The following is a 23495-nucleotide window of genomic DNA, read 5'->3' as shown; positions in this document are numbered from 1 at the left end:
CCTACTATGGTGTAGGGGTAGAGCCCTAGGAAGCATTTGGTCCCTTGGCTGAGCCATTGCAGCATTTCCTGGGGCAGGCAGGCAGGAAGCTGCTGGCCATCATCAGTGTCTCTGTGCCCCTAGGTGTTTTTCCTGAGCAGTAGAGTCCACCCAGGGGAAACGCCCTCCAGCTTTGTCTTCAACGGCTTCCTGGATTTCATCCTGCGAGAGGAGGACCCTCGTGCTCAAATGCTGCGGCGGATGTTTGTCTTTAAGCTCATTCCGATGCTGAACCCAGATGGGGTGGTGCGAGGCCACTATCGGTGAGTGTCCTACTGGAGTGGGTGGCAGGGGGAGGCGTAGCTAACAGGCAACACAGGGCAACAGCAAATGGGAACCCCTACAGGAGCATCAGGATGCAGCCTGGACACAGCTGCAGGTTTGACGGGGGTCCAGGCTGGGCTCTGCTCTCCCTGTTTAGAACCTGCTGTGCCTTTTCTGGAGTCTGTCAAGAATCCAGAAATCAAGAATCAAGTTCCAAGATTTTCTATCACTGGAAAAATGAGCTGAGATGCACAGGGTGCAGAAATCTCTCCTTGTTACCTCCCAGGATCTCTGGCAGGGGCTTGGGGCTGTTCTTGCCTGCATAGGTAATCTCCAAGATCAGTGTTTTCCAGCTTGGGTAAGCAATATTGCCGTTTGCCTTTGAGGACCTTGCATGCTCTCTTGTCCATGCTGTCCATGGCATGTCAGAGCTGTGCCAGCTTCAGAGGAGAGGAGGGAGAGAGCTCACTTTGCACTCTGTCTCATTGAGGTGTGCTATTCTAGGCTAGAGGTTCTCAGCTGCTTTGGGGCAGAGTCCCTGTCCTCTTCCCCATGCCTACTTTCTTGGGGGCTGGGGTGGGAGGGTGTAGATGGATGGTTCGGTGAGTTTTCCTTTCTTCCAATTCCTGGGTCAGGAAGCTTGCAAAATGCAATGGCCTGTGTCTTTCAGGTGCCAGTGCCCTACTGAAGTCTGGCAAAATGAACCTGCCATCCAAGTCCTGGAGATGCGGGGAGGGGTCGAGCTGTGGTTGGGGCAGGGGTCTGGCCTGAGTCAGTCTGAGTGTGATGGTGGTGAGACTGGGCTGTGGGAAAAGGGGGCCCGGGGTGCAGTGCAACTGTGGAGCTGGTCTGAGAGAAAGAGGACTGGCTTGGGGCTGGAGTAGGGTGGCAGCTGGGCCCCTCAGGGTGGTGAGGATGCAATGGGGACAAGATTTTGGGTGCCAGAACTGACAGGAAGCCTGACAATGGGCTCAGCCCTTGGCCTAGGCCTCAGGGTAAGGAGATGGCTGGAGCAGGGCTATAACTGCTGCTGCTGCTGCGAGCTGGGGCTGTTTCTCAAGAGACGTAGCATAAAACGAAGTGCCAGCAGTTTCAGCAGTGTTTGCCTCGCAAGACTGCGACGCTCTGCCTTTCTCCAGAACTGGGAAAGTTGCCTGAACGGTCCCTAGCTCCTGCTGTTGGGAGGTAGCAAGACTGACAGCAGACTGCCTTCCCCCTTCTTCATCTCTTTCCCTGCTGGCAGCGCTCAACTCCTCTTCTGCTCCCAGCGCTAGCTCTTGTTGGATCCCTCCCTTGCTAGTTTGGCAAGGGAAAACTGACTTGATACACAGCAATGAAGTCTTTGCTGCTGGGTTCGCAAGTCAAATCTGTGTGGAGAGTGTTCTGATAAGCACCAGGGCTTGCATGAGAGTTAGGGATTGCGTGGCTGGCAGCAGAGGTGGCAGTTGTGGTTCAGCTGGATGGTGGGACTGCAGCAGCTCCCGTTTGGTGTTGTAGAACCGCACCAGGGAATTGTTTTGTGAGCGTAGCTGAGGGGCTCTCGTCATGACCTGCACCCTGAGACTGCGTGGGGCTCAGCTGGGAGTGGAGAACAAGAACCATACCCTGCTGTCCATGAAGGCTGCAGTGGTACAGGGGCAGCTAGAGCAGCTTTCAGGGCACTCTGGAAGTGGGGTAGAGAATCTAACAGCAGCTGAATGCCTTAAGTCAGGTCTGCCTTTACCGAACAGACAGCAGTGTGCAAAGGACCTCACATCTCTGCTTTCTCTCTCTGCAGAACGGACTCCCGTGGGGTAAACCTGAACCGTCAGTATCTCAACCCTGATGCTGAGCTGCACCCTGCAGTATATGGGGCCAAAGCTGTGCTCCTTTATCACCACATTCACAGCCGTGTTCTGCCAGGCTCTCCTGACTGGAGGACGTATGTCTCCCCACTGAGCACCAGCTCGCTAAGCACAAAATCTTCCAATCATTCCATTCGCAGCAGTGCCCTGTCCACGGAGGCACCTTTGTCTGAGCTGGAGAAAGCCAATAACCTCCGTAACTCATCCAGCACCTGGAAAGCCAGCACTTACTTCAGCCCTTCTCAGGACCCCCAGCCATCAGGAGTGCCTGCCACCGAGCTGGGGAACAAAGACCAAGCTGTCTGGATTCTCCCTTCTAACCACACCGTGGAGCACTGTGAGGAGGAAGCCAAGAGGCCTCCATCAACATCTCTCCCAGAAACCATTCTGCCCCAGGACAGTGGGCTGGCCTATTACGTAGATCTTCATGGACATGCCTCCAAGCGTGGCTGCTTCATGTACGGCAACAGTTTCAATGATGAAAATGATCAGGTGAGGGCAGAAGGTATGAGCACCAGGATCCTGGGCAGTCTGGGATCTGTCCACTGTTCCTCCCCCTCCCCAGGGTCCTGCATGCTGCCTCCCACTCTGCTGGGAGAAGAGGATGGGAAGTCTCACAGTCACACTAGAAACTGGGCTCCGCATTAGGACAGGGGCTGGCACACAGATGGGGGACAGGACATGTATCCCAGAAGGGGATGTTGGGCTGGGTGCCTCAAAAGTGATTCTGCCCTAGCTGTCTTTGGTGCTCCATGGGATTTCCTCTCTGCTCCCAGGCTTCTGCCTGGGGCACCTGCAGCAGGTCTTGCCTATCTCCAGCTGGAATTGTCATGGGGAGGACAGGGAAGCTGCCCCTATTTCTCATAACAGATGAGGAGAGTAAGGAGGAGCTGTGCTGCTGGGCTCCTCCTACTTCTTCCTCACTACCTCTGAGAGCAGTCTGGTAGGAGAGCCACCCAGCTGGCTGCCTCTCCCTGCTGTAGATGGGCCATGAGGGCAGGCAGGGGCAGGAGATGTTCTCCAGGTAGGGCTAGAGTCTGAGAGAGGCTGGAAGCGGGCAGACTGGGCCCAGCCTCGGCCAACATCCCATTGCGTCCTAGAGTGTGGTGCTGCTTGTGTTGGAGCACAGCAAACAGCAAAGGGCTCTGCCCAAAGTCACCTGTCATCTTTGTGCATCATAGGTAGAAAACATGCTGTTCCCTAAACTCATCTCCTTGAACTCGCCTCACTTTGACTTCACGGGCTGTAACTTCTCGGAGAAGAACATGTACGCCAAAGACAAACGGGATGGGCAGTCGAAAGAGGGCAGCGGGCGAGTGGCCATCTACAAAGCCTTGGGTATCATCCATAGGTAGGCAGACCTCTGCTTCAGAGCTGTGCTGTGCTCCTCCCACTTACTTAACCTTTGTGCTAGCTGATTTGATCCATCTTGGAAGGAGAGAGTCTTGCTGGATGCAGGATGCTAAGGAAAGTTTAAATCACTTCTGTGGTGGTAGGTATGTCCTGCTTTGGCTGTCCAGTGTGGTTGAAACTTGCCCATGGTCTGCACAGGCCAAGAAAAGTAGTATAAGCTCGGTGTAATGCAAACAGAAGCAAAGACCCAGCCTTGCATGGCATTGCCACACTCCTGACCTATAGGCTGTGTCCTGTTTCACAACTTGTCTCCTTTTTCTCTTGTACCTTCTGTTCTCTTATATCCCTCCAGGGGCTGTTCTGCCTTTTTGTCCTAGCATTTGTGGAGTTGCTTGTTCACTGCTTTCCAGAATGAATTCTCCTCTTTCCCAGATGTATACATTTGCACTGAGCTGTGATTAAAGCTTATTTAGTTGTAATGGGCCCAGCTTCCCCAGTGGCCCAGATGTCACATGGTAAGATTGCTGTGGTATGTAAAGATGAGGATATTCTTTTGATTTGTAGCAGCCAGATGCTTTTCAGCAATGAAAATCTTGGTCTGTTTTGGTCTGTTCCAGTTGCTGGGAACATACAAATGCCTGTACCAACCAGACCAACATCCCTTCTTACTCTGTTCTGTCCCCAGCAGTGGCTAGTAGCAGATGCCAAGGGAAGTGTGTAAGAGGGCAAGTGTATAATAACTTCTTTAGTAGATCTCCCATTCCCTAGGAAATTGTGGAAATGTGCATATTGCACTGAGCCTCATACCAGCCCTGGACTCCCACTAGAACCCCCCGGCATCATTTTTCCTGTGAATAGCTGGTTTCTGAGAGTGTGTTTTCCCTGTTGGTTTAAGCTGATGTAGGACCAGACTGCCATCTGAAAGGGTGATCCTGTCTTTCTTTCCTCCCTTCTCCTCAGCTGTTGCTGAGGTTTCTGCTGCTTCTCTGCTTCAGATCTAGCAATCGTGTGGTCACTGGGTGACCCAGGTGAGCATGTTGATCCAGCTAAAACTAACCTACAATAACAAATACACTAGTTTTTCAGGACTGCCTTGTTGCAGCTTGCTCTGCAGCCATTTAATTGCTGTAGGTGACGGGGAACAGCCCGTGGTTAATCAAATGGCTCACTCCTGAAACATGGCGTGCCATCTGCTGGTGTCAGGAGTGCTGGCTTTCGGTGGGAGTGCTATGCAGAACTGTGTAGACATATAAAAGGGGTGGGGAGAGAGAGGTTTGTTTTTTTTTTTTTACTGGATTAACAAGCTAAATTGTCTCTATGCGGTCAAATACGAAAGTGTAGGTAGAGATTTCCCCTCTTGGCAGCTGCAATCCGTTTGATTAGCCAAGCCATCTCTTCTGGTCACAGCTTAGATCACGTGCTTTGCCAGTATCGGTTACATATATGCATTCATTTGTACATACTCATAAGACATTTATTTCCTAAGAAAATTGTCTGACAAAACCTCTTTGCCTTAGAACCATGCTTGCCATTGTTTGCAGCTTCCTGCTGGAGAGAGAAGGTTTTGTTATGGAGGAATGCGAGGAACAGGCACAGCATGCCATGTTGTTGGAGACAGTGAAACAAAGCGTGGAAGCCTTTGTGGTAGGCCATAGTACAAGACAAAGTGGCACTCTAACTGCTGTGCTACTAGCAGCCTGGCAAGAATATTTATTCCAGTAGATACAATTACTTGGACATGTATTGACTTCTCTCCTTCTTGTGAAGCTGGTTACTGCATCTGTGAAACACAGTCTGTTCCACGCTGACCATTATTTTCTTTATTTCATTGCCTGTTCTTGTTCCCGCCTCATCACAATTTCTAATTAAAAAAAGGAAAGTGAAGTTGGAAGAGGTAATTTATAACTGCCTGCTAAAGCAAGTGACAGATCAGTCCATTGATGAGTACTAGTAATTAGATGCACTAGTCAGCACATCTGCCAACTAAAGAAGTGAACTGTACAGCTGCTGTTAAATCCTGCTTAGTTACAGCAACTTCCATCTGTTAGTAAGATACTTGAACGCAAGAATGGGAAGGAACACAAGTTCTTCACTTAAAATGACCCATTCATCAATGTCTTTCCTGTATGGGAGGGGAGGTGGGGGCGTCCCTAAACTGGACACAGTACTTTAGACATGGTCTTAACAAGTGCAAAGTAAAGGGAGATCACCAGTTCCCTCTATCTCCTGGCTGTGGTCCCGTTTGTGCAGCCCGGGATGCTGGTGGCCAGGGCCCACTGCTGGCGCACGTTGAGCTTGTGTCTACTGAGATGCCCAGGCCCCTTCCAGCAGCGCTGCTCCCCAGCCCCTATCGCTGCCGGGGTTCGTCCTTCCCAGGACAGGGCTTTGCGTTTGTCCTGGTGAGGTTCCTGCTGGCCCCTTCCTCCAGCCTATCGGGGTCGGTGGGACAGCAGTCCTGCCCTCAAGCCAATGGACTGATCTGTGTTGTGTTCCCCCACCCCACCCCTAATTTGGTGTCATCCTCAAACTTCATGAGCAAGTGCTGTGCTGCTGCCTCCTCCAGGTCATCGGCAAAAGTGCTGTCCAGGACAGGTGCCTGGAGAGCCCTGCAGCTTGCCACTTGTCGCCAGCCTCCAGGCCTGGGAACTGCAACTCTCTGTGCCCAACCACCACCAAGCTACACCCCTCTGGTTGTCCCCCATCTGCACCGTAACGTCCCAGCTTGGGCACAGGAATGCTGCCGGAGACAGTTGAAAACAGTGCTGAAGTCAAGCCAAACAGCAGCCACTGCTGTCCCATTGCCCACAAATCTAGTCATTTTGTTGTGGAAATTTGTTGTGTCTTGCTGATCGGGCTCGATTTACCCTGGGCGCATCCGTGCTGACGGCTCCCGGTCACCTTCTCCTTCCTGCACTTGGCCGTGTGCCCCAGGAGGGTCACTCTGGGGATGCTCCCGGGACGCAGCGAGGCTGGCTGGCCTGGCGTTCCTGGGATTGGCCTTGGCCTTTTCTATGCCGGGGCAGCATTTGCCTTTTGCCTGACATCAAGGTCTCCCCAGCGTCAGAGGTGACAGAGTGGTCTCACAAAGACCTCGGCTGTGTCCCGCACCCCTGGGTGCGGCCTGCTGGGGCCTGGGGACTCGTATGGGTGAAGGTTTCTCAGGTCTCCCTGGCTGGACCCTCACCCGCCCCTGGTCGTTCTCCTCCTTGAACCGTCTCTGGGCACAGAGGCCTGGGAGACCTTGCTGGCACGGGCTGAGGCAAAGATGGCGCCAAGTCCTTCAGCCTTGTCTGCATCTACTGTCACTAAATCACCTGTCCCAGGCCAGAGCAGGCCCATGTTTTCCTTGTTCAGTCTTTTACTACTAACGTAGGGGCAGAAACCCGCCTTGTTGCCCTTGGCAGCCCTTGCAAGCCTCGACCCCAGTTGGGCTTTGGCTTTCCTGGCCCCATCCCTGCATGCCTGGGCAATGTTTTTAAGTTTCTCCTTTGTTGCCTGTCCTCACCTCTTCCTTCTCTGTGCTACTTTTTGCACTGGAGCTCAGTCATGACTTCCCTGCTCAGCTAAGCCGGTCTCCTGATATCTCTGCTTGTCTTCCTGACTCTTGTGATGGACCGTTCTTGCCCTTGGAGGATGCTGTCCTTAAAAACTCGCCAGTTTTTCTAAGCTCCTTTGTCCTTCACAGCTGCTTCCCATGGGATCCCCCTACCAGTTCCCTGAGGAAGCTGAAATCTGCTCTCCTGAAGTCCAGGGTCTGCACCCTGCTGCTCTTCTTCCTCACTCCCCTCAGGATCTGGAACTCCTCTCTTTCATGGTCGCTACAGCCGAGGCTGCTAATAATTATCACATCCCCAACCAACGAGCTCCTCCCTGTTAGTGATCCAGCTGTGCATCACCCTGGGTGGCCCATAGAGTACCCGTATACCCCTATCAAGAAGTTATCTTCAGTGCCCTGCAGCAATGTAGAGGACTCCCTGATTTGCCCAGAGATAGAAGCAGTATTTAATGTTTCTTTTGTGATTTTTTTTCCTATTACTTTGAACACAGGTGGATTTCTAGCACCCATGGTGTTGTGGAGCAGAGATCTACAGGGTAACCAGGAGCCGTTGCTGGCTTTCTCTGCTTGCCAAGTTTGTCCCTGGCCATGCGAGCTTAGGGACTGTGAACGATCATCACTGTTCACCTGGTGTCATTTAGGGTTTTCATGGACTTCATGTTTCTCTCCCAACCATTTCTTACTTAGCCTGTAAGCTCCCAGACTATTTAACCAGTCTGTTAATGGAGGCCTTTCCATGTGACTCTGAACTGATTATTCCTATCGCTTTCTTGCATTTGCTTTTTCTTTCTTCTGTGTTGTCTTGGAGATGGGGAAAGAGATTCAAGATGTAAGCTTGCCATGGACTTCTGCAGTTTCATAGCAATGGTTTCTATTTTGTTCTGTTGTTTTTCCTAATTCCTGTAGCTCAGCTGGGAGTGTTTTTTTTAGACAGCTGTTGGACGTTGAACTGCCATTTCACTGAACTTATCGCTACCCGGTGACCTTGTTCTTGAGCAATAATAGTGAGTTCAGGGTTCATTACTGTTAATGTGAAATCGGAATTGCTTCTTCTCATCTGCGTCGCTTTGCATTTGTCAAACCAGGGCTTCATCTGCTCTGTTATCACCCATTTCCTCAGTATCGCTAAGTGCTGCAGTTCTTCACAGTTGCCTTTCACTACCCTGAAGTTTGCAGATGTTACTAAGTTATTAATCATTCTGGTCTGGGCTGCTCTTAGTCCTTTTGGGGATGTGCAGCAGAACAAACTCATTTTAATAAGATTTGGTATTTGTATCCTTTTGCAGTTCTGTGCACTTTCTGTTTCTCTGTTCAGTGCTATTTTTGTCCTTTTCTTGTGACTTTTCTAGTTCTAATTGCTGCCTTTTTTGTCCCAGTTTGGTCTTTGACCATCTTTGTGTTGCTGCTTCTGGAGGCTTTTTTGACTCTCACCAACTCCTAAAACATTCTGATTTTTCTTTCCCATTTCTCTGTATGTATCTTTTCCTTTCAGTCAATTCCACCCAACTTTGCCCAGCTGTGGGAAACTAATGCATAGGAAGAAGTAAATATAAGTTGTTGTGATAAAGTTTTACCAGTGTTGTGGTATTTAGCAGCGTGGACACCAGCAAAATATCATAGTACCTTGACAGATTAAGGCGAGTTTTTCTCCCATCAGCGGTCTGTGTGGCAGGCTTTCCCCCCCAACAGAATCCGTCCTATAGCTAGACTGTGGAACACCTCCATCGCACTGCTCTTCCCATGAAGTTTTGGCTTTGCTGGTTTTATCGGATTTCCTTGGTGAGAATTCCCGGTTTTGCTTGCTCCTTCCCCACGCTCCTGGCATGGGTTTGCAAACAATCAGAACATGCATCTTTGCCACGTAGGTTTTTGCAAATTCCTCGGCTCAGCGCGTTTGCTGCACAGTGAGCCCAAACTCCTACCTCTCCACCCCCTCTGCTGTTGCTGATTCGAGTGCCCTCTGGGCTGCTGTTCAGCTGCTGCCCCCAGCTCGCAGGCTGCTTCTGTACCCAGAGCCTGCTCCTCCGTGCAGTGCTCCACAGAGGCAGACCTTCAGTGTTACGCCCACGGTTCAGCCCTAGCGGTCTCGAAGACCGGTCCCCTGGAACTGGAGGGGCAAGAAGGTCACTCTGACCTCTTCTTCAGCTCTCTTCCCGTTTCTCTAAAGTCTCCTAAAATCCTGCACTGTGCCATGTCAGTGGTTCCAGTGTGTCATTGCCAGAAAATCTAATGGTCTAGTGTGTTCTCGTCACTACAGAGTGAAGGTTTGCTCCTTGGGAATGATGTGCCATCCGTTATCCTGTGTCATTTGCTGAACTTCTTATCCTGTCCTTAGCGTGAACTCACCAGTGATGACTACAAACCTCCTTAGGATGGCTGAAGAACATCTTTGGGTAGTTGCTTCATCCTGGAAAGACATCAATTGAGGTGTCCCTAGCAGCTTTCTGTAGGTGCCTTGATTGTTGATTTGCTGCATGTCTGATCGCAGTCAGCCTGGAAGCTCCAGGTTCGGAGATCACCAGCTACTCCTCTTTCTGCTTTCCAGCTCTCTAATGGCTGGTCCTTTCTTTGGCATTAATTTCAGAGTCTGGGTCCTTGGATCCTTTGTCACAGATGCCTGCACATCGATGCGCATCTCCTGTCCTTCAGCATGCCTCTGGCTTCCACCTCATGGTCAATTGCCGTTTTTTTTTTTGTTTTGTTTCTTTTTTACCTCAGCAGATGAGAACATGCAGTGCATGCAAAGCGGACTCACAGCAAGAGGTGCAGCTCAGTGGAAGGAGTCACATCCTCTCTCTTCAGAGCCTGCCCCTCTTAGGGCTGCTGGGAGGGATGTTAGCTGGTCTCAGGCAAGGTGTCCTGTGCTTTGCTTGCATGGAGTTGCTTTCCAAGATGTGTCTGTAACGTGCTCCCTGGCACAGCGCTGATAAGGCAGCGCTCCTGTACTTGGGCGGCGTGGCTCTGTGTTGGGTAACAGGGGCTTCCCTTGTGTTTCACAGCTACACACTGGAATGCAACTATAACACCGGGCGCTCGGTGAACAGCATCCCCGTGGCCTGCCACGACAACGGACGGGCAAGCCCTCCACCCCCTCCTGCCTTCCCATCCAAATACACCGTGGAGCTGTTTGAGCAGGTAAGCTGGCAGCCGGAGCCCCGGCAGCAGCGCTGGGCTGAGGCGCGCAGCCAGAGCTGCTGGGTGTGTGACAGTCCTGCCCGGGACGGAGCAGTGCTGTCAGCCGCTTCAGTCTGGCAGCCCCTGCGCCAAGGGAGAAATTTTCCAGTTCTCTCTGTTTCTGCCCTTTTATGGGAAATGTCTCCGTGACAACAGCACGAATCGTGTATCAATCAGTGCTGTGGGTTTGGAGCGATGTGTGGGGGATGGAGTTTTCTAAGTGCCAGAACGCAAGGGCTCTCAGGACTTCTTATCCCTCCCTGAGGACCCTTTGAGACTGCCCAAGCCGTTAAACCTTCAGCTGAAAAACGCTGTTTGCCCTGTTGGCTGGGACCACGGGCTTCCCAACCCCTGCCTCTTGGGCAGCCTGATTTAGTCCCTGTCTCAACCCCACTGCTTACACATAGAGTCCTACATTCCCTCCCCGATGAGCGTGTGGTCGCCTGATTTTCTAGTGCCTGCGATGAGAGAAAGCAAGTCCCTTTGGCCGTCTGCCTCTGACTTGCCCTTGTCCTCTGTATATGCTGTGTGCCCAGAGACAATTCCCATGGGGACACTCTGGTCCTGGTAGGGGGGCCTGATAGGAGCCTGTAACTGAGATAAAATGAGCTTTGGGGGATTTGGGCTTTCTTTTGCTGCATCAAGTCCTTAAGCAGCTGCTGCTCTTGTTTGAGACCTTTCCTGAGAGATGCCTCTTGCTCTGGCAGGTCGGGAGAGCCCTGGCTGTAGCAGCACTGGACATGGCAGAATGCAATCCGTGGCCGCGGATCATCCTGTCTGAGCACAGCTGCCTTAGCAACCTGCGAGCCTGGATGCTGAAGCACGTGCGTGGCATGAAGGGTGCAGCTGGGTGTCCGCGGAAGAAAGGTGCCAGGACCCCTCCCAAGAGCTGCAAGTAAGGGCCTGTCAGGTTAAGTGCTCATGGCTCCAAAGCCTCCAGGGCTCATTTTTCAAGAGCTGCAGGATAAATCCAGTAAGGGGTGATGAATGTGCTCCAAGGGAGTCACCCTGCAGCTGAATGAAGCCAAGATTTATTTGCTTATTTTCCTACTTTGTAGGGGCCTCTGCTGTGAACCTGCAGGGCTTGCTTTATGGACTGTAGAGACAGATCCCCCTCAGCACTGTCAGCAGCAGGCAGGAGGGGGATCCCGCCAGGGCACACAGCTGCTCTTGTTTGAGGTTATTTGGGATTCATCAGTCCCAGTAACCTGGGAAGTAATTCTCTGCCTGCAGAGAGAACCACCCTCTCTTCTCCTCTTCCTCCTCCTCTCTCTCCCCAGTCCAGTCAGAGGCCCAGGCCAGGTGGATGTGGGATCGGGAGTGAGGGAGTGGAAATTTCCAAAATAATGCTGCTGCTCTGAGGTTACCAGGATAGAGACATCCAGTGTAGGACACAGAGGCTTGCTGTCACTCAGACATGGCCAGTTGTGACACTGGCTCTGTTACTGCCCTGAAAAATGGAGCTGCTTGCCGACTTCCAAGATGAGAGTCCCAGAAATCTGGGGGATCTGAAAGAGATCTGTGTCTCTACAGCAGCACCAGCCTGACGCTCGGTGCCTGTGCTGGGGATGGCGTACCCTGCTCGGCGGCAGCAGCAGGGAACAGGGCAGAGCAGAGGGTCTGGCTGAACGGCTCGCAGAGCCAAGCTGATGCTCCTGTTTCTCATTCCCTTCCAGTGGGCTCCCGACCTCAACCTCTGATAACGCCCTGTCCCGTTTGAGGAGCTTCAGCAATGGCACCAGTGGGAGCGGCAGCAGCCAGCAGGACTCGCCACAGATCAAACCCTCGCCCAGTTTCACCTTCAGCTGCAGCAGAGCCTCTGGTCCAGCCCCTGCGAGCCAAGGCCCTCAGAAAGGCAGCACTAGAGCCCCGGGACCAGTCAGAGGTAAGCTGGGCTGGGAACCTCTTGTGCGCTTGATCCAGTACCTGAGCTGCTGTGTGCAGCCACAGCCCTGAGGAGAGCTCTGTGCCGGCATAACTGTTTGCTTTAACTTAATAAAAGTGCTGTTGCGTGGAAGAAGTACGTGTGACCTGCTGCCCCATCCCCTCAGAAGGGTCCTGGATGCAGTGCAGAGCTCAGCGCTCCGTTTCAAGCAGAGTGGCCTTGGCTGGGTCAGGACAGACACTGCACAGCGAGACTGTGACTCCTTCAGCCACGCTTCTGCAGTCAATGCAGTGGCCCAGCTGTGCTCCTGCCCAGCTGCTTTGCAGCCTCTGGCTGGACAAAATGTGCCCACTGCTTCTGTTGCACTAGAGATTATAGGAGCTCTGTTCACTGTGGGCTGCCTGGTGATATGGTCCTTTTCTTTGCTGGTAATGCAGGTGTCCCCGTCTTAACTGGATTACTGTATGGGGGACAGATGCAATGTGGCTTCTAGAGAAGTAAGCGTGAAAAACCTCTGCTCTATTTTCCTCAGCCTCTGCTACTCTTAAAACAATCCTGGGGCCTGTGCTGGGCTATACCAAAGTGCCTTTTTCCTTCCCAGGCACCTGCTGAGAAGCAGTAGATCGTGGCACATGACTCTGTGGTCATGGGTGACACAGGTTGGCTGGCAGAGCTGTAATAAGTATCTGGGGGGTTTGAACAAGTGGTGAGTTCTGTCCCGTGGGGCCTGACTCACAACACCCAACTGCACCAAGCCACCTGCATGGCTTGGGGGAAAGGACACAGCTCACCACCCCTGCCTTCAGTGCCCTGCATGTCCTGGGGCTACACTGTAATCTGGCAGGTGCTGAGACCAAAATGAGCAGCTGTGGGAGGAGACAAAACAAAGCAAGGTGCTGGATGTGCCCCTTTTGTGCTGGCTTCCTCGCTGCTGCGCAGGGTGGCTCAGCACTGCTGGCAGGCTGTGGCAGGGCAGACGCCGCCGCTCTGGGCTCTTCCGGAGTTCGGTGCTGCTGTTGGCTGGCTGATGGTTGGGAATGCCATGGTGTCCCCTGCTACTCCATGGGCTGGTCCCACAGGCCCTCTGCTAAGGGCACGGCATGTGCCAGACTGGGGATCGGCTGGGAGCTCCGCTCGGCTGTGGGGCTCTGGTCCCCAATGACCATCGTGGCATGAAATATCTCAGTGCCTAAAGATCAGCGGCATGTGAGCAAGAACCTCCCCTGCCACCAGCCGCTGGGATAGGGCGCTTTCGGAGAGGAGGGTGCTGCCTGTGTGTCTCTGGGTGTGACTCTTAAAGCTGTTGTTGTGTAAAGGCTCTGTGTACTGATGCTGTTCTCTTGGGAGAGACCACTGAATTTCTGACTGTCGGCTTGTTTCCTGTGCTCTGCCTGTGTTTCACACGTTGCTTCGTCCTCCGTGTTTGCTTTCCAGCACTTTGTAGTGACTGTTTCTCATCTGCCGTGAGAACATGATGGAGAGGAAATAAAAGGCTGTGTTCTCGTGGGCACGTTGTAATGTCTGTTCCTTCTGCCTTGCCTGCTTTGTCCACCTCAGAGCCAGTGAGCTAGCCTGAGGTGGCGTGGCGAGAGCAGAGCCGGGTTCCTCGCTGCCTCGGACGGTTCATCTCGGGGTTTTGTGACAGCTGGCGCGTTAGTGAGGACAGGCCTTCCCGGGGCTGGAAGGGGAGAGTCTGTCTTGGCAGGAAAGGTCAGCTTCGTTCTGCTTCCCTAGCTCGTGCCCTGCTCGCGGGCTGCCAGGGCGAGGTGGCCGGGATGCTGTCGGTATGGCCTCTGGGAAGGGGCGGCGAGGGCTGCCGGGGCCAGGCCAGCAGCGTGGGGAGCGCCTGGCTCTGGACACATGGCCTCATGCAGGGGGCACGCCGTGCTCTCCTCGCGCCAGTGGAGCTCCCGGCTGCTCTGGGTCTTAGGACTCGAGAGCAATGGCCCTTCGGTCTCTGCCCCAGCATCGCGTGGCAGCTTGTCCTTCTGTGTGCCCAGTCTGTCTTGGCGGCCGCAAGAAAGGCCGCTGGTGCCCTTGTAATGGGGAGGGCCGCTTTAGTGTGGCGGCCTGGAAGCAGCCGGGGTCGCGGCAGCTCAGGGTGCGACAGCACCCATCGCTGGGGCGCGGGAGCTCTGGGTCTTGAGAGCAGCCCTGCGGCGGAAGAGGAGCTCGCTTGCCCGCGCCGTGCCCGTGGTGAGACCCTGGCCCTGCCCGACCCGGGTGGCTGCTGGCGTTGCCCTGCCGGGGGAGTTACCTCTGGGGCCCGGCGGCTGCCTCCGCCCTCTCAGCCAGCAGTGCCGCCGCTCTGCGGGCGCGCGGGGCTGGGGCAGTTCCAGCACAGGCTCAGGGTCTGCGCTGGCGTTGCTCTGATACGCTTGGCCTAAGAATGCGTTGACCGCACAGCTTTACAAACACCGCATCGTCACCCCTATCGCTGCTGTCCTGTCCCGTGGCGCTTCCCGGATGCTGTGCTTGACTCTTCCTTCCCCAGGCGGCAGGGGAAGCGGCAGCGGGAACGCTCGCATCCTGCCTGCAAGGCCACCTGCATGCTGCAGCCAGCCAAGTGTGAAAAATGCTGGAGTGCCCACAGGGTGGCTAGATGGCACAGGATGAAGACACTGTGTCCCTGTCACGTCCCACCTTGTCCCCTTCCTGCACACGCACTGCTGAGTTTTGCTCACGTGGAGCAGGCCAGAGCCTGTAGCCTCAGGGTAAGCGGATGGTGCCCAGCTGTCCTGACTCGCCGTGCTCATGCGAGACGCGGGGCTCTTCTCTCTGCAGCCCAGCAGGACAGCTGTCCCCTGGTAATGTCCAGGGTTATACCGAGCATGTCCTGTCCCACCTGCTGCCTGGGCCTGGCGTTGGTGACAGGATGGGCCTCAGAAAGGTCAGAGACGTGTCCCCCTCCCCTGAGCCTTGCAGGGAGGGAGCGCTTTGCTGGAGGTGCCCCGGAAGGGGCAGGCGCCAGCCGCAGCCCTCTGACGTGGTCCTGCCGCTGTGTCAAGGCTTAGGAGCTGTGGCTGCAGGGACACGTTCCCTGGGGCTCGCGCGTCCACCTCACTCTGCGGCAAGGGCTTTGGACTATGCATGCTCTGTGCTGTGGCCTCTCTTCTTCCCTCCTCGCCCGAGTCGTGTTTGCTAGCCTCCTGCGCCGGTGCCTCTCCGCTCTGCCCTCCTGTCTCGCTCTGCGCTGTGCTCGCTCGCAAGGCTCCCGGGGCCACCTCTATGCCAGCTCGTGAGCCCTGCCTGCAGCGGGGACTGGTGTCCCTGCAAACGCAGCAGGGAATTCACTGGTGGGCTGCAGAGCTGCGGCCCTCCTCTGGGGTCAGCAGAGCACATGGGCCCTGCTAGGGCATGTTTCTTCTCGCGTCTGTCCGAGGATCCGCAGCGCCTGAAAAGGGAGCCTGGGGAGGTGAGACAGCTCTCTGCATCAGCACAGAAGGAGTCGGGTAAATCCTGTGCCTGCTGCCCTGCGTGGTGGTGCTGCAGGAATTGCTTTCCCAGAGGGATCTTTGGCTTCTCCTTGTACATCCTGTGCTGCAGCCCCCTAATCATCTTAACTGCCCTCCACTGGGCTTGCTCCGGTCTGTCCACGTCTGCCGAGCACTGGGGAGCCCAGGCTGGACCCGGTGCTCCACGTGCAGTGCTGTGAGCGCCCAGTGAAGAGGGGTAGTCTCTTTATCGGACCTGCTGCTGACCCTCTCGTCAAAGGAGCCTCGGCTGCGGCTGGCCTTTGCTGATTGGAATTCCTCACTGCTCCAGCAACCGAGTTGTACCCTTTTAGTTTAGGTTAGTTTAGTTAAGACAAGTCCAAGCTGCCATTCATTTACAGTAATCCAATATTACCCCTAAGAGTCACCACCCAGAGAAGTGCTTCCACAAATCTTAAACACTCACTTATTTGAACCTACCACAGACATAGACTTGGCCAGAGTTTAGCTCCTGTCCGGTCCGGCCCACAGGGTCTCACTTGCTGTAGGGTTGACCATTGTTCATTGCTTGCTCAGGCTTTTTATGTGTTCTTGATTCTTCAGGGGACACAGATGTTGTCCGCGTATCAGGCAAGCCGTTTCTTCCTGGCCTGTTTGGGCAGGCCAGGGACGGTCCCAGCCCTTATCTTCCAAGGCTCTGTCTTCCTTCAGCTGGAACAACCTGGCACTCGTTTCCTGTTTCTTGCACAGCTCAGCTCTTCTGGTATCTCGCAGATATCTGTCCTTGTGTTCCCTTGCAGCACCCTTGCTCGCACGCTGCTCGTTCCGCTTCCCTCTTGTTGGCTGCCCCTTTATCGATTTTTGTACACGTGGGGTTAGCTCGTGAACGCTATCAGCTTGGCTACAAAATGTGCTTATTAGGCAGTTGCAGTAGTATACTCGTGCTTGGAGGGCCTGTTCACATCTGACACCTTCAACACTGCCAGGCACCCTGCTGGCTTGCGGTCGGCTTGCTGTCCGCCAGGATCCCCAGGCCCTCTTCTGCAGAGGTGCTGCCCGGCTTGCCCTCTGTCCTCGCTGTTAGACTCTGCGTTTGCCTTTGAGCTGCGTAAGGTTTCTCTCAGCCCATTTCTGCAGCCTGTTGAGGTCCTTCTGAATGGCAACCCTGCCCTTCAGTGTATCGATTACTTCCCCCATATTTGGTGCTGTCTGTGAACTTGCCGAAGGTGCAATCCAGCCCATCGTCCAGCCTGTTGAGGCAGGTGCTGAATAGCGTCGGCCCCGGTATCGACCCTTGAGGAAAGCCACTAGCAACCAGCTACCCGTCACGCCTCGAGCTGTGGACCACTGTCTGTTCAGCCCAGCAGCCCATCCAGTCCGTCTCTCTCCAGTTTGGCTACGAGGATGCTATAGGAGACCGTGGTGAACACTTTGCTAAAGTCAAGGTAAACGACATCCATCCACTGTCTCTTCTCTCCAAACTTGTCCCCTGCCTCCCAGGAGGCGGCAGCCCAGCGCTTGGATGAATCCCGTGTGACGCTTATTGGCACGTTCCCTGCGGTTAGAAAGTCATTTCCCTCCTCAGCGTTCTCAGGTCAGCCCAGCACAATCTGCTTTTTATCTAGCTTCTGTTTATCTCCGTATCTTTGGCAGCTTGTTTTAAAACGGTGATTACAGGGATAGGATTAGGATTGTGACCCGGGCAAACACAGCCTGCTTTTTTGCACTGATTTTAGCTCTAGCTGTCTGCGGGCCATCCGGGCACACCCGCTGCTGCTGCTGCCGCCGAGGATGTGTGCTGCCTCCTCTGGGGAGGAGGGTGGTGAGGTAGGTACCTGGAGCTCCCAGCTTTGTTTCTGCCTGGATGCAGTTGTTTCCGTTTCCGTTTCCATGTGCTTGCCCTCGTTAGCAGCCCTGTCTTCCCCTGCCTACTTCTCCCATCAGCACTGCTGAAATGCAGCACAGTTTAAAAGCCTGGTCTTCGGCCGCATCGCTGTTCTTTGCGGCATTTGAGCCAAGTGTCTTGTGCTTGCTTCTCTTCAGTCCAGCCTGCTCTGTTTGCTGTTAGCTCCTTTGTCCCCGTGCCGTGCTGCCTAGTTAGCTGATACGTTCCTGCCCGCAGCGTTTATCAGCAGCTGCCAAGGCGACTCCTCTTGCACTTCAGCTTGGGGCCGTGCGACTGTTTTGCCTTCACATGCCGCTGGTGCGCTCAGCGCTGCGGAGGCACAAAGGCAGTTCACCAGCAAGGCCATCCTGCCTGAAAGGCCAAGCAGCCATGCCGTGACCCCCGGAGGGTGCAGGGAACGGGGAAGGGGGCTCACTGCCTGGCTGCAGGGGGAACGGTGCCGCAGCGTGCGTTCAGCGCTGGCCCGCTCGGCCAGCGTAGCTCCCCCGCACTTGCAGTGAGGCTGCTGCCCAGCTCCGCGTCCTGGAGAGCCCCAGGCGTGCGTCTGCCCTGGGGTGCCAGGCAGGACGTGGCGTGGCCTGGCACGCTTAGGATGCTTCGGGCCCTCGATGGCCACTGCTGGCCGCTGTGGCTGCCTGGAGTCGTCGTTCCTCCGGCCAGAGCTGCCTGGAGCTGAAAGGCGCAGCCTGTTTCTGGGGCCCGGCTGGGCACTGTCTACACGCGGGCGCCTGCCCCTCTGCCCCCGTCTCGTGCTGCTTGGGCTGTGCTGGGTGCTGGCTCCTCCCGCGCGCTCCCAGCATGCGCCGCATCCGCCTTGCGCAGGGCACGTGGCCAGTGCAGTGCGTGCTGTGCTCGCTGCCTGGCGCCGCTGGAGCAGCTGGGAGGAAGCCTGCTGCTCCAGAGGCCAGGGCCGAGCTGGCAGGAAGGGTGTTGCAGTCACCGCGCAGCAGCCTGCCTTGGGGGCTGGGGCGCCGGTGGCAGCGGGTGGAGGGGATGGTCCAAGTGCCGCCGCGACCTTTCTCAACCGCCTTTTTCTACCTCCTTCCCTCCCCTTAGAACCGCGAGCCCTGGACAAGCAGCGCCAGCAGCACCCGAGCCTGCTGCGAGCAGCAGCCAGCAGCGTCCACCTGCCTCCTCTCCCTCCCCGTGCCAGGAGCCTGTCGCGGTCCCAGCCACCTCCCCGCGTTGGCCCCTGCTCCCTCCCCGCCTCCCTCACGTCAGGTCTGTATCCCGTCCAGCCCCCCGCCCTCTCCACGCGGCCACGGCAAGTTTGCTCAACCAGGCTATAAGCAGGAAGGTCCCTGCTCTGCTTCATCGCGGCCCGGCCCGCGCCGGGCTCCCTGCCCGGGAGCAGCGGCCGTGGCAGGGCCGAGCTGGGCTAGCCTGCGTGCCGCTGGCAGAGGCGGCGCGGGCTGGGCTGCCCCGCCGCGTGTTGCTGCAGAGACCCAAGCCCGTGCGCCTGGGCTCTGGCGTGCGGGGCCGGGGCTCCAGCCCTCTTCTCTGCCCTCCCTCCCTGTTTGTTTCTCTGCCCAGCCCTGGACTCCCTTCCGTGCGGCTCCTGTTCCCGCTCCGACAGGCCGAGCTGGCTGGTGGGAGCGGTGGCGCCCAGTGCTTGTGATGAGGCCTGTGAGCGTGGCGCCGGGTACGTCTGCTGCCGGGCTCGCGTCGCCCTGTTCGTGGCGTGAGAGGGGCGCGAGGCAATAGGAGAGCAGTGGGATAGGAGAGGACCAGAGGAGCTTTGGCCCTGCGCAGAGACTGCGCTTGCTGCTGGTGAATCCCTGGAGCAGGCGCCAGCGCGGAGTGAACTGGTGCCACCGCAAGAGGAAACGAGCACAGGCTCCTTACGGCCGGACTTAGCCGAGGGCAGGCTGGGCTGCGCTGCTCCCGGCCCCGGGCGCAGGAGGAGCCGCCGGGCCTCGCCAGGCCCCTTTGTCCGCGTTCCTGCGCGGCAGGTCCCTGCGCGCGTGCGGCAAGGGGCTGGGGGCTCCCGGACACGGGCCTGGCCGGGGCTGCCGGCGGGGCTCCGGCCAGCCTGGAGCTGTCCCGGGCTCGGGCGATGCCCTGCCCCGCTCTGCTCCGTCTCGGGGGCCGGCTGTGCTGGGCCCCGCGCTGTCTCGCGTGGGCTGCGGGGCCTCGGCCCTGCCAGCTGCGACCCGGCTCTCTCTCTCCCTGCACCTCTCGGACTGCTTTTAAACCGGCCTCCCTTCCTCCGGCCGGCGCTGAGCCCCAAGAGGGAGAGCAGCATCCTGCCGAACCAGCCCTGAGCTCCCTACGCCCTGTGCCCCCCCCCCCCCCGCCTCGCTCAGGACTTTGTCCTCCCGCCTCCGGTCGCGCATCGGTCCCCTCCGGCGCGGGTGCGCGGCCGCAGCTCTGGCCGGCGGGGGAGAGGAGCGCTGCCTGCGGGGCGGCAGCCCGGGCACGGGGCCTGGACGGCCTGAACCTGCGCCTGCAAGTCGGCGGCGGGTTTCGGACTGATGCCGCGCCCCTGCGGCGAGAGGAGCCGAAGGAGAGGAAAAGGGCTGTCGCGTCCCTGCCCGGCACGCGGGGGCCAAACGGGCCCGGGGGGGGGGGCAGGAGGGGGGGCGCCCCCCGTGGCCCGGGGGGCTCTGAGCCAGGGGTGCCGGCCAGCGAGGCTGCAGACGGCAATAAATTTGGTCCCAAAGTTTGGCGTCCGGCTAGTTCTTCGCCGCCGGCTCCCTCTGCCCTTGGCCGCGGGCCGGGCGGCTCTGGGCTGCGGCGCTGGGGCTTGCCGGGCCCCCCTGCGCCCTCGGCTCCGGGCTGCGGGCCGCCCCGGCCCCGGCTGAGCTCTGTCTCGTTTGTCACATAGGGACCCTGCCGGCGGGCGAGCGGGCAGGGCCATTGGCGGGCGGCAGCCGAGGACCGCGGGAGGCCCAGCGCGGCGGCGGAGAGCCCAAGGCCCCTCACGGCGCGGCGCTGCTGCAGGTAACGCCGCGGCCGGGCCGGGTGCCGGCGGGGAAGGGGGAAGGCGGGGGGGGGGGGCGCCCCGGGAGGCACCGGCGCCGACGGCACCCGGGGGACGGGGAGGTGCCACGGGGGGTCTTCGGCCAGCCCCCGCTCCGGGGAAAGCTGGGAAACGGGGCGGCAGCCCCCGGGGAGCGGTCTGGGAAGACAGCAGGGGCCCGGGGTCCTGCTCAGGCGCTCCCGGCGCTCTTGCTGGGCCGGGGTGACGGCCCCCCCGGGAGCCGTCCCCCCCCCCCCGCCTCCTGGGCCTCTGCGGCTCCTGCCCCGAGCCGGGGGCCGCGGGGGCGCCGACCCCTCTTCTCCCTGCGCAGGCGCCACCCAAGAAGCCGAGCAGCAGCAGCAGCAGGGCCCTGGAGCAGCCCAGGTAGGCGCTGCCAGCGTGGGGCAGCCGCGGCGGCCAGCCCAGAGCCCCGGCCGGCCGGCACCGCACGCGGCTCTGGGCAGCGGCACCCTCTGCCCCGGCCCTGACCGCCTGCGCCGGCCCGAAGCTGCCGGGAGCCGGGTCCAGGGGGCTGCAGCCCCCTCCTCCCGGCGGCCCGTCGAGTCTCAAGGTGCCGCTCGGTTCTCCGCAGCCCCGGGGGGCTCCCGCCTCGCCCCAGCAGGATCCCTGTGCGGAGGAAGGGGGCAGCGGCCGGCCAGAGCCTGGCGGGGCTCCGCTCCGACAGCGCCGCAGCCCTCCGGGCCTGGAAGCAGAGCTACGGGCCGCCCCGGGCCGCCCAGCCGCCGCCAGGTAGGGTACGACGGGCCCCGACGCGGGGGCTGCCGCCGTCCCGCTCCGGCGGGGCCCTGGGGCTCACCCCCACGCCGGAGGGGACTGCAACCCGCAGAGCCCCCCCCAGCGCCGGCTGGGCGCCCCGGAGCTGCTGCGATGGGCTGAGACCCCCCCCCCGCCGTAGCAGCCCCCACCCCGGCTGGGGCTAGGTGCAGGGGTTGGGGCCGGTGCCCCCACCAGGGACACCCTGGCCCAGCCCTGACCCCCCCCCGGGCAGGCCCCGCGGCTCTGCTGTGGGGCCGAGCCCCCGGCAGCCCAGCGCCTGCCCCGGGGGCCGCCGTGCCGCGCCGGCGGCTGAGCTGGGGCTCTGTCCCCGCAGGGCTCTGCCAGGGGACCCCAGCTCCCGGCGCAGGGGTGCGGACGGCGGGGCAACTCTTCCTGTGCGAGAGCAAGCGCCTGCGCCCCAAGGTACCACCCCAGGGCCTGGGGGTCGGCGAGGGCAGGGCGCCCCCGGCCCTGCTCTGCCCCGTGCCCGCAGGGCCTGGCAGGAGCCACCGCCGGGGTGGTGGTGGTGGGGGGATCGTGGCCCCTGGGCGCCCCAGCCCTCTGCGGGGCTGGGCAGCCCCCGGCCCCGCTCTCCCTCCCCGCTCTCCTCTGTTGCAGCATCCGCCAGGCCCCGCCGCGGATGGCCCCTCGCTCAGCTCCTACCGCCAGCTCCTCTCCTTCTGCGCTGAGGCCTGACCGCAGCCACCAGCACCGGCCGGGCTGCCCGCGGGCCCCCGCCACGGCTCTGCCTGCCCCCCTCCTGCCGCTCCGGCCCCGCTTCAGACCAAAGCTGCGCCCCGGCGCAGAGCCCGGGCCCCCGCTGGGGCCGAGGGGCCCCGGGCCGCGGACCTGCTCTGCCTCTCGCCCCTTCCAGACCCTCCTGGGCGGCTCTGCAGCCCTCGGGGCCTGAACGCGCGGCGGCGGCGGCCGGCAGGGAGCAGCCCCCCCCCCGGCTCGCTCAGCCACCAGTGCCTACACCTCGCGCTGGGCTCGGCCCGCCGCCGGGGCCCGGCTCGGGCGCGCGTCACCCTCCGGGGCTGCTCGGAGCAGAGCGGACGTCGCGGGCGGCATCGCCCCGTCCCCCCCCCCCCCCCGCCGGGGCCGCCAGCGCTCGCTCTCTGCGCCCTTCCCGGCTGCCCCGCCAGGGCCGCGCTCCTCCTGCCTCGTCCCCCCCCGCCGCCGAGAGCCCAGGGCCCCCAGCCTCCCTGCTGCCCGGGGGCCTCGGGCGCCGGCGGCCGATTCCCCACCGGAGCCCGGCGGCGCCTCGCTGGGCCGCGGCGGCCCCGGGGGCAGCCCAGCCCTGCGCGGGGGCCGTCGGCGGGCTGCAGATGTTTTTAACGGAATAGGGTTTCGTCTCGTACCGTGTTTCTATTAAAAGTTTGTTTGGAAGAAGCATGGCGCCCTGCTTCAGCGCAGACCCGAGGCGGCTCGGCCGGCGGCGCTGCGGGACCCCCTGCCCCGGCGGCGCCGGAAGGACGGGCACGGCGATGCTCCAGGCGTTTATTTGCGCGCGGGGCCGCGCTCAGCCGGGCCCGGGGCCCTGCTCCGTCCCGGCCGCCATGGGGCAGCTGCGGCTCGGCGCGGCCCTGCGGGGGGGACAGCGGTGAGCCGGGGGGGGCCCGGGGGCCGGGGGGCCCGGGGGGTCCGGGGGCCGGGCTCACCCGCGGGGTCTCACTCCTGCTTCTTGGGGTTGTTGACGGCCACGTAGTGGTAGAGCACGACCAGGAGGAAGAGCGAGACGCCCAGCATGTTGGCGAAGATGGCGAGCTGCACGTCCGTGATCATGCTGCGGGCGGGCGGGCGTCAGCGCGCCGGGGCCGGGCCGGGCCGGGCCCCCGCCGCCACCGGCCTGAGACCCCCACGGGACCCCCCCCAATTGCATCCCTTGGGCTGCAACTTCTCCCAGGCCAGGACCTCCGAGCGGGATGGGACCCCCTAGGCCAGACGGGACCCCCCCCAGGCCAGGACCCCCAAGCGGGGCAAGACCCACGGGACCCCCCCCAATTGCATCCCCTGGGCTGCAACCCCCCCCCAGGCCGGGACCCCCCCCAGACCGGGACCCTCTAGGCCAGACTGGGACCCCCTCCAGGACCGGGACCCTCTAGGCCAGACTGGGACCCCCAAGCAGGGCAGGACCCACGGGACCCCCTCCAATTGCATCCCTTGGGCTGCAACTCCCCCCAGGCTGAGACCCCCGAGCAGGGCAGGACCCCTCCTGAGCGGGGTGGGACCCCCCAGGTGGGACCCCCCCCAGACCAGGACCCCCCCCAGGCCAAGACCCCTGAGCGGGGCAGCACCCCC

General features: G+C 59.4%; 1 protein-coding gene across 8 annotated transcripts in view; it reads left to right on the top strand.

Annotated features, from left to right (window-relative positions):
- The window catches only part of AGBL5 (AGBL carboxypeptidase 5), a 28483-nt gene extending 6000 nt beyond the window's left edge, over window positions 1-22483 (top strand). Inside the window, exons 5-17 of one of the 8 annotated variants that reach the window (XM_068936579.1) lie at window positions 124-302; window positions 2081-2639; window positions 3329-3498; window positions 10056-10191; window positions 10938-11125; window positions 11907-12115; window positions 18512-18676; window positions 18989-19097; window positions 20283-20398; window positions 20749-20801; window positions 21010-21167; window positions 21529-21617; window positions 21813-22483. In XM_068936579.1, coding sequence (XP_068792680.1) covers window positions 124-302; window positions 2081-2639; window positions 3329-3498; window positions 10056-10191; window positions 10938-11125; window positions 11907-12115; window positions 18512-18676; window positions 18989-19097; window positions 20283-20398; window positions 20749-20801; window positions 21010-21167; window positions 21529-21617; window positions 21813-21883 — 2202 coding nt within the window. In that variant the 3' untranslated portion in view covers window positions 21884-22483. Of the gene's footprint in view, window positions 1-123; window positions 303-2080; window positions 2640-3328; window positions 3499-10055; window positions 10192-10937; window positions 11126-11906; window positions 12116-12232; window positions 13622-17049; window positions 17234-17285; window positions 17377-18511; window positions 19098-20282; window positions 20399-20748; window positions 20802-21009; window positions 21168-21528; window positions 21618-21812 lie in introns of those variants that run through there. The other 7 variants (XM_068936581.1, XM_068936582.1, XM_068936580.1 and 4 more) reach the window with 7 other exon arrangements.
- The last annotated feature ends 1012 nt before the right edge of the window (window positions 22484-23495 follow it).

Source organism: Struthio camelus, chromosome 3, assembly GCF_040807025.1.
Source record: "Struthio camelus isolate bStrCam1 chromosome 3, bStrCam1.hap1, whole genome shotgun sequence".
NCBI classification, from domain to species: Eukaryota; Metazoa; Chordata; class Aves; order Struthioniformes; family Struthionidae; genus Struthio; species Struthio camelus.
This window is presented reverse-complemented; position numbering and strand designations above follow the sequence as displayed.